The sequence below is a fragment of the Microtus ochrogaster genome, linkage group LG1 (assembly GCF_000317375.1).
Source record: "Microtus ochrogaster isolate Prairie Vole_2 linkage group LG1, MicOch1.0, whole genome shotgun sequence".
Taxonomy (NCBI): Eukaryota; Metazoa; Chordata; class Mammalia; order Rodentia; family Cricetidae; genus Microtus; species Microtus ochrogaster.
The window spans coordinates 20,920,606-20,929,830 of record NC_022027.1 but is presented as its reverse complement, the minus strand read 5'-3'; the positions used below and the strand labels follow the sequence as shown (position 1 = coordinate 20,929,830).

The window sequence follows — 9,225 nt, the reverse complement described above, 5'->3', positions numbered from 1 at the left end:
AAAACCAAAAAAAAAAAAAAAAATCTGGGTATAGAGTCTTTTAAAGTGTAAATAAAACCCAGAAACCAAAAATTAACAGACAACCAAATATTAATAAGATTGTTAAGGTTTCAATAAAAAGTTTCAAAAGTAACAAGAGGAAAGTAGATACTAGAAATAAACAAGACCTTTTTTCTAAATAAATAAAGAAGACAACAGACAAACAAATACGTAGAAAGGACAAATATACATCAAATAAACATGAAAAAGGTTTTCATATTTAAGGGATGTAAGTGAAAAGGAGATATTGCTCTCATCTAACAAATGGGGGGATATGATAAATTGATAAGGCTGAGCACTGGGTCAAACATGGGTCTTATGTTATTACCACAGGCTGTAGGTGTGGGTGCCAACTGCTCTATTGTTCTTGGAGGGCAATTTGCTTATCACCTTCAACTTTGAAAATGCATATGCATCTATTAAACACACACACACACACACACACGCACACACGCACGCTTGTATCCATACAAGCATATATAAACACTGGCACAAATATGTAAGTTTATAGAATTTCAAATTGTGGCCCATGGGCTCTCCATCCCGTTTTGTAAATAAAGCCACCTTAGAGCGGCTTCTTTGACTAGTCACCTAGGCAAATAGCAATCTGAGGAGCAAAGACAGGCTGCATGCAGCTGGCAAGGTCATTAGGATTGTTATCAGTTCCTTTAAGAAAAGGGAGCCCCTCCTGCTGGCCCTTGCATATATAGCTACAGCATATGCACCAAGAAAAGGGAACAAAACTAAAACCAAACATAGAATACAACTCAACCACATTAGCTCAGGTGAACTCGCAGTCCAGTTACCTGTGAAAACAGTATTTTTTAAGGTCTTCAAAGTAGTCATTACTGATGGAAGTGCTGGGGTTGTGAAGCAGGGGGCTGCCGTCAATCAAAGAGTCTTCCCAGGCCTGTGGCCAGGGCTCTAGGTTTTCTTCAATAGCTTGAGAAATGCCTCGATCGTGTGGAGAGATGATCTGGGCTCCATTGTCCCAGTAGACCTAGAGGAGCCAGGAATGCATTTAGCAAGGTGCAGGGCGCAGAGCACCCACTTCCAAACAGCAAAAGGTGTGGGGGTGCCTTATAAGAGCACCGTGTGAAGAGGGGGGTGGTGGTACCTTATAGCCGTTGTCCTGCTTTGGATTATGTGAAGCAGTGATCATGATCCCGGCACAGAGCTTCAGATGTGACACTGTGTAGGGCTGGACAGGGCAGGAGACAGTGCTCAGCAAAGATTAGAGAGAAGGGAAATGCCTAGTATGCAGGGTTTGGGCCCACTCATCCCCCTTTATTACCCTGATATCATTACACACCACTCAGCATCCTGTGTGCCATCAAGTAACACGTGGTGTCCCCCTCACCTGTGGCTTTGCTCTGTTCTGTTTCAGTCACTCGAGGTCCAGGAAGAGCCTTAACTCTTTTAGCAGGGCCCACACCCACATAACCTCATGCCAGGATACTGCTACAACCGTTCTATTTTATTATCAGTTACTGCTGTTAGTCCTTTATACCCTTAACCCATAAACATTCATTGGAAATGAACTGTAGGCTTCAAGCTGCATAAACCTTTATATTATCTGCGGCTTCCACTACCATGGACTACTCTGCCTGAGGCTAAGAGGAGGCTACTAAAGTCTCATAACTATAACTGGCTGCCCAAAGTTCCAGAATGTTCATAATGTTCATTCTCACAAAACAGGGAACTGTTTCCCAGGTCCCCTCCTTCTGTCTTCTTCTTAGAGTTAGAAAACTCTCTGAAGACAAAGATGGGCCATGCCTCCACTCTGCATTCAGTCAAAGCTTTTGCTCAGGAAGGAAGCTGAGGCATTGTCTTCTCTCTGTACCCATTCCCCTTCCCTCCCGTTTCTTACTCACTAAGGAAAAAGCTGAGACAATGGAGTGTGTACACAGATTCTTCATCTCTCACTCCAGGGTTAACATCTAGCCATGACATTTCAACTCAGTTCCCATCCTTACAAGACAACGTGCCAAAATGGCGGAAAGGTCTTGCCTCATTCTATGCTTGGCTATCAATGAGATTTCTACATAGGAAACCTGAGATTTGAACCACCCGATCCTCTCTATCTTCTGCCATAACTTTCTCCTTGGAGTTACGTTACACTCCTTGGGGGTTTGACCTGATACAGAGAAATGGCAGAATGAGCGAGGAGGTGTGGTGACTTATGTCTGAAATTCCAGCACCTAGAAGAATCACTGTACATTCAAAGTCAGCCTAGCCTACATTCGGGGTTAATCAGAGCTACACAGCATGACCCTGTTTCAAAGAAAGTGCTAGAATCACTCTATGATTCGCGAGACAGTCATTCAGTTCTCTTACAGTATGCTAGCTTCTGACACTTAGATTGTATAGAATACAATATTTCTCTCTCCACCCAGCCATATTACTCCTGTTTCAACCTCCATGGTGCTGGAATTAAAGGCATGTTATCCCAAGTGCTGGGATGACCTCTGTGTGAGCTCTGTTTCTCTTTTAGACAGATTTAATTTTGTGTAGCTCAGGGTGGCCTTGAACTAACAGAGATCAGTCTACCTCTGTCTCCCAAGTCCTGGGCTTAAAGATGTGTGCCATCACTGCCTGGTCTATATGGCTGACTAGTATCTTCTGATCTTCAGACAAGCTTTATTTATTAAAACACAAATAATATACACCAACTTGCTCAAAGACACAGTAATATAATGTTTGAGAGAAGTAGACTCAGATTTAGACCCAAGAGATTCCCTAATTGTGATAATTGCAGTGAAGAACTACCTCTAGTTTAAAAAAAAAATGAGCATTTTGCTAATTTGCCAAAAGATCCATTGAATTTGTGGTGGTTTGAAAGAAAACGGCCATTGAAGGGAGTGGCACTATTAGGAGGTGTGGCCTTATTGGATTTTGTTAGAGGAAGTGTGGAGGATTTTTAAGGTCTCATATGCTCAAGCCCCGCCCAGTATCTCAGTTCACTTCCTGTTGCTCATCAGTCAAGATGCAAGAACAGCTCTTTTTCTAGCACTATGTCTGCCTGAATGCTGCCTTGCTTCGCACCATGACAATAAACTAAACCTCTGAACTGTAAGCAAGCCACCACAGTTAAATGTTTCCCTAACCCTAACATTTAACTAACCCTGAGTTACCGTGGTCATAGTGTCTCTTCACAGCAATAGAAATCAGAACTCAGACAAAAGTTTAACAAAATAAAATGGTATCTTGCCTTTCCTTTGGTGCTGGAGCTCGAACCCAGACCCCTGCCTGTGCTACCACTGAGCTCTAGCCGCAACCCTTATTAGACTTTGAGAAAACCAATTCGGAATGAAAAGTTGCACACCAGACGCAGATCATGAGGATGTGGGTGAAACTGCCCTAGAGAGAGAGGAGTTGGCCCAGCATGCATCAGGGAATTGTCTGTCACCAAAACAGCCGAAGCCCAGGAGCACCAAAGCCCATAAAATTTAGCAGTCTCACCCTGGGTCCCGTGACAAGAAGCTGGAAGGGTTACTTACCACAAATGGGGTGGGGGTTATATCAGAGAAGAGATGCACAGGGACCCCCTGGCTGATAAATGCAGTCGCAGCCAGTCGGGCAAACCTAGGAATGAAGAAACAGGAGAGTCAGGGTCAGGACTGCGGGCGGTAGGGAGGAACAAGAAACAAGCGTGCTGGGCTGGAAGCCCGGGCTTCACTTGCGCATGCGTGCTAGGCAAGAACTCTAAGAGAGCTGTAGCCTTGGCCCTGCCACCACGCCCTAAGATTGCACACAGTGGGGAGAGAAGGAAGATGTTTTTCTAATGTGTACATTGGTACCCAAAGCTGAGGACTGCTGGGGTCCTCTCATGCCACCTTCTGTTTAGGATGAAGGCCTCACAGGTCACCTTGTCACATGTCCAAGGCCACTGAGCACGTACCCAGGCCTGCATTAAAGTCCGCCAACACTATCTATCTCAGCCTAGCTCAGTGGTTCTCGCTCGGGCTCATCTGTTCCTCACAAGGTTTCTGATGTAGAGGCACGGCCAGTAATTATGCTTGGGAGAGGGCATGTGCTATCAACAGTTAATAGAAATTAATGGGTAGGGGCCAGAAGTGCCACGAAACACCTTGCAATGCACGGGACAGGCCCCACAACAAAGAATGGTCCAGGCGCTGTGACACCAAGCCTGGGGTGGGGGATGGGTTGACTGTAATCCTGCAGCTCTAGGAGATGGAGACAAAGGAATCACAAATTCAGTACCAGTAAGAGCTGTATGGTGAGATCTAGTCTCCAAATTGAAAAGATTGTGCATGAGAAATTGTACACAGGTTTTTACCAAACCATATGCCGTGTTGTGTAGGTGATTTGTGCACCTTTGGGTTTTGGAATTGAGCTTGTCTTAGAACCAGCCTTAGTGGATATTGAGGGCCAATTTTAAATGCTTTCTATGGCATTTGGGGGATTCGAATCCTAAATACCCAATCAACATTCAAAAACCTGCCGCCATTACTGTCTCGCGATCTTGGCCATCATCTGCCCACAGCAAACAGGAGTCCCTTTGGGCTGGGACCATCACAAAGCTTCAGCCTGAGAAGGGTGTGTGTTCAAGAAAGGAAGAGGCCTTGAAGCTTTTGAACAGGAGGGAAGAAATTACATGGGAGCAAGTCAGAGACGATTTAGACAGTTTCTTTCCTTTGGGTAAATATTACCCTTTAAACACCCAAATAACTTCATTTTAAATAGAGAAGCAAAAATTTTAAAGCTACTAGCAGATCTGACCCCATCGTTTTTGGTTTTTGAGACAAGGTTCTCTCTCTATGTAGCCCTGGCTGTCTTAGAACTTGCTATGCAGACCAAGCTGGCCTTGAACTCACAGAAATCCTCCCACCTCTGCCTCCTGAGTGCTGGGGTTAAAGGCCCAGCCTAAACCATCTTTTTTAATAGTTAAGCAATTATTATGGGTTTAAAGTCAAGTTATTTAAAAAGAAAAACCAAAGGGTTGGAGAGATGGTTCAGTGGTTAAGAATCTATACTTTTTTGTGTTGTTGTTGTTGTTTTGTTTTGTTTTTGAGACAGGGTTTTTCTGTGTAACTGCCCTAGCTAGCCTTGGATCTAGCTCTGTAGACCAGGTTAGCTTTAAACTCAGAAATCCATCTGTCTTCGCCTCTGAGTGCTGGGATTAAAGGCGTGCACCACCATGTCCAGCTATCCCTACTGTCTTACAGAGGCTTGTAAATGCCTGTAACTCCAGCTCCAGGGATCTAATGTCCCTGCCTCTGTGAGCACCCGCACTCACATGCATACACATATCCACATCATTAAAAAACGGTTTTTAAAAAGTCAAATTATTAAAATGGTGATTAAAAAGTATAAAAGAAAATATTTAAAAAAAATCCTTTTCCGAAAAATGTCTCTGGCTCTATCCCCAAAGGGCTGCAAAAACCTAAATACCTTTTGCTGCTGCCTCCACTGGCTGGGTGAGCTCTGGCATCGAAGCTGATCACCACGCCCCTCTGCTTCAGGTCACTGAACTGCTTTTCCAGGTACCTGCAAAATCCCTGAAAATAGCCCAGGGATTAAAAGCACATATTTCATACATATGCTAAAAAAATCGTTCCAAAATTATATTTTTACCATATCATTCATATGTTGGGGGAACAGTGCTTACGCAGACTGATCAGTAAGATGAAAAGGTTATTTTTTCTTCTGTCTAAGTCAGATGCTGTGCCGAGCAGCTAGAATCAACTATCTCCAGGTTCAGACCAGCTTACTCAGAATCTCCATCGTCTCGATGGAAACACGGAGATGAGCAAGAGCAAGGCTAGTGTCAGACCTAAAGGCTTATGCCCAGCTCAGGTGAGAGGTGGCTCAGCGTCAGGTATTATTAAGTCTATGTTCTGGGGCCAGAAAATGGACTTGCACCCCACTGTGCCCCTACCGAGGAAGAGATACATTCCTCAGCCTTTCGATGCCTCAGTTTCCACCTCTATGAATAGTAACATCAATAATATGCACCATATAGGACCTTTGTATGACTTAAATAAACTAAAAACATGCGAAGTGGGGCTCGTTAGTTATGCGCTTGGCCTTATAAACCGGAGCACATGAGTTCAATTCCCAGAGGCCAAGTTTAACAAAAGAAGACGTTAGACATGGTGGGACATGCCTGCAAATCCAGGACTGACTGGGAAGGCAGAGGTAGCTCCTAGATCCCGGGGCTCCCTGGCCAGCCAGTCTAGCCTCCTTGGAGAGTTCTAGGCCAGTTAGAGATTATCTCAAAAGAAAAGGTGGATAGTGCCTGAGAAATGACACCCAAGGTTATCTTTTTGTCCCCACACACACAGTCTAGCATACATTGCATGCTATGGATAATACTATAAGCATTTTGCTTAGCGTGTTACTTGAATCATCATTTCCTCCAAAGAGCTTACTCCTTGCTTCCTCTACAGCGCCAGCCTAGAGTTAGCAGGCATTTCAGACATTCTTCTTTGCTCTGTGATGTTAAGTTTGAGCGGTGGTTCTCAACATGTGGTGTGAGACCATGGGAAAACACGTATTTTGAATGGTCCTAGGAACTCCCAACCATATGTTTATTTTCATTGCTACTTCACAACTGTAACTTTGCTACTGAGGAGTATAGCAATTCCTAAGACCATTAGAAATATGTGTTTTCTGATGCTCAGGACCCACAGATTGAGAACCCATTGAGTTGGAGAAACCCAATATGTTTTATATGATTTTGCCAATTAACTGATGAAAATCTGTTGATCTGCTTGTTTCTAATACCGAATATTCCCGCTCTAAAGGAGGCCCTGGAATCAGTTTGCAGGGCATAACTGGCCACACAAATCAAACCCACCCAGTTTGGGGCTATCACTACCTGCCCCAAGCTGATAGAACATCTCACTCCTGTATGCTGACCTTCATTGTTGACAGATTGTGGTAGAAATAAGCCACAAGGGAATCTGTGTTAGTCATATCAATTGACCCTGCCTGACAATCAGCAGATGTTCAATAAACATGTTGCACGGCTGGCTGGGCGGCCAGAAGATGGATAGAAAGCTGCTGAATTTTTAAACAAGGACTGCACAAGCCTCATTTCAGAGATTAAATAGTGGGAACTTTCTCAACTTGTCAGATCCAAAAACATAGCCATAATTAAAACAAATTAAACCTATCAGGTGCATCAGGAGATACCAGCAATGACAAAATCATGGTACCTGTGTGGTCTGGATGATGGTCAAGTCATTCATTCGAGAAATCCCTGCTCCCATAGGAGCCCGAAGGCCAGCTGTCCCAAACTCCATCCGGGCACCAAAGCATTTCTGTAGCTCATCTTTATTACCCTCAGCGATGAGCTGTTTCACTGACTCCAAAGTCAAGGGATTCTGAAAGACAAACATGGATGTATTAGGCACAGCTTGGTTAAAAGAAGGACAGAAAACCTGCAAAGTCGGACACCCCCCTCAACACACACGCGCACACACATACACTCACACAGGTAACCTCTAGGCAAAACCTGAATATATACAGGCTTTTGCGTTTTTCTGATGTTTTGATAGTATGATTTATTATTTTCTTTCCTACTTTGGTAAGCAGTTTTAGAGAAAACGAACAAGGTGCTGTTTTAGAATAGACATTTAGAGCCGGATGGTGGTGGTACATGTTCTTTAATCCCAGCACTCGGGAGGCAGAGACAGGCAGAGCTCTGTGAGTTTGAGGCCAGGCTGGTCAATAAAAGCTAGTTCCAGTACAGGTTCCAAAGCTACAGTGAAACCCTGTCTCAAAAAACAAACAAAAACAAAAACAAAAAGTTAGTAGGGAGACCCCAGACCCATCACTTACAAACCCGTGCTTGTGAAGGGTATGGAGTTTCTTGAGTACTTAGTGTCCCCATCTGTAAAAGGGGAACCAGCTAGAAGCTCTCTTGCACAATTTGCAACGTCAGTCAATTTAACTAAACCCTTACTTTTGTGGGGTTTTAATAGTTATTTTTTTTAGTTTTTTTTTTATAAAGTATTTCCTTTGTATTTAGTCAAGTTTCAATGACTCTTAAGTCAGGCCAATAACAGTCGATGACTTTTAGTAGTATTTTATACTACAGAGATTGAGTGGCTTGCTTAACTGCATGATAAACATCAGCCCAGTGCCTATTCTATTACATTAATTGCACATAGACAGGAATATGAACCATTTAAATCCACCATACTTGGCCTTGCTTTCTTTGCGTAAGAACTGCAGGAGATGTTAAGATTAGAGAGCTAGAGTGATTACCTAACTCCACATGAACTTCTAAATTGAAAGCTAAGGACTACCGGAGTAACCGTCCGGGCTTCCAGGTGTCAGCCACCCAGTGAATACTGGACAAGATAAGGCCCCATGATTAAACTTTGAGATTGGTTGCAATAAAACCTTGGCTTCCTGGAGTCAAGCCTATGCTTCCAAATTGTTCCGGATTCAACAGGAACCTGGGTCAACCTTTTGATTAAAAACAGTAGATCCCCAATCACAGAGAACAATCTTACCCATTAAACTGTCTGGTGCCCCCAAGGAAAAGCTCAGAGCTGGTAAACAAAAGGAGCTCAACAAACACAGGCTGAGTGGACGAGAAAACACAGGCTTCCTGGCCACACCCAATATCCAGGGCTTCCACAGTAGATTTCAAAAGTCCTAATTGACCTTGGATATCTAGAAAAGACTCAGCAGCCCGAGAGAACGAATCAGGGAGATAATGAAAAGTGGAGAGGGCAGCAGAGATAAGGTCACACCTGGGAGTGATGGAAACTGGCAAGGGAGGGAAGCACACGGCAGGGGACACGGTGTCGGGTGCCTTGGCACCCTGGCACTGTGGGTGGGTCAGCAGCTTCAGCACTTTCGGTTGGTGGGTGTGTCTCTGAAAAAATGAATGGGACCTTCCCAGAGAGGCACCTGTCTCCAGTTATAGAAACGGAGAGGGACTAAAGTCAGCTATGTCAGTGAAGTGCGTGCAAGACACTAAGACCCAAGCTTGCAGCCCCAGCATGCACCAACAAGCCTAGCTCAGCAGAGATCATCTGTAAGACTAATGCTACAGGCAATGGATGCGCAGAGTGGGCTGCTCAGTCAGTTAAGCCAAAGTGGGGAGTGGCTGAGGAATCTACTTGATGCCGACCTCTAACCTCTGTATGAATATGCACACATACACACAGACACATTTATACACACACACACACACACACACAC

General features: G+C 44.2%; 1 protein-coding gene across 2 annotated transcripts in view; it reads right to left on the bottom strand.

Annotated features, from left to right (window-relative positions):
- The window catches only part of Pgm2 (phosphoglucomutase 2), a 24,467-nt gene that overhangs the window by 12,670 nt on the left and 2,572 nt on the right, over positions 1-9,225 (bottom strand). For both annotated transcript variants that reach the window (XM_005359248.3, XM_026785376.1), the window contains exons 2-6: positions 7,224-7,391; positions 5,455-5,561; positions 3,540-3,624; positions 1,157-1,240; positions 846-1,039 (exon numbers count right to left, since the gene is read on the bottom strand). In XM_005359248.3, the coding sequence (XP_005359305.1) occupies positions 846-1,039; positions 1,157-1,240; positions 3,540-3,624; positions 5,455-5,561; positions 7,224-7,391 (638 nt within the window). The remainder of the gene's footprint in view (positions 1-845; positions 1,040-1,156; positions 1,241-3,539; positions 3,625-5,454; positions 5,562-7,223; positions 7,392-9,225) is intronic.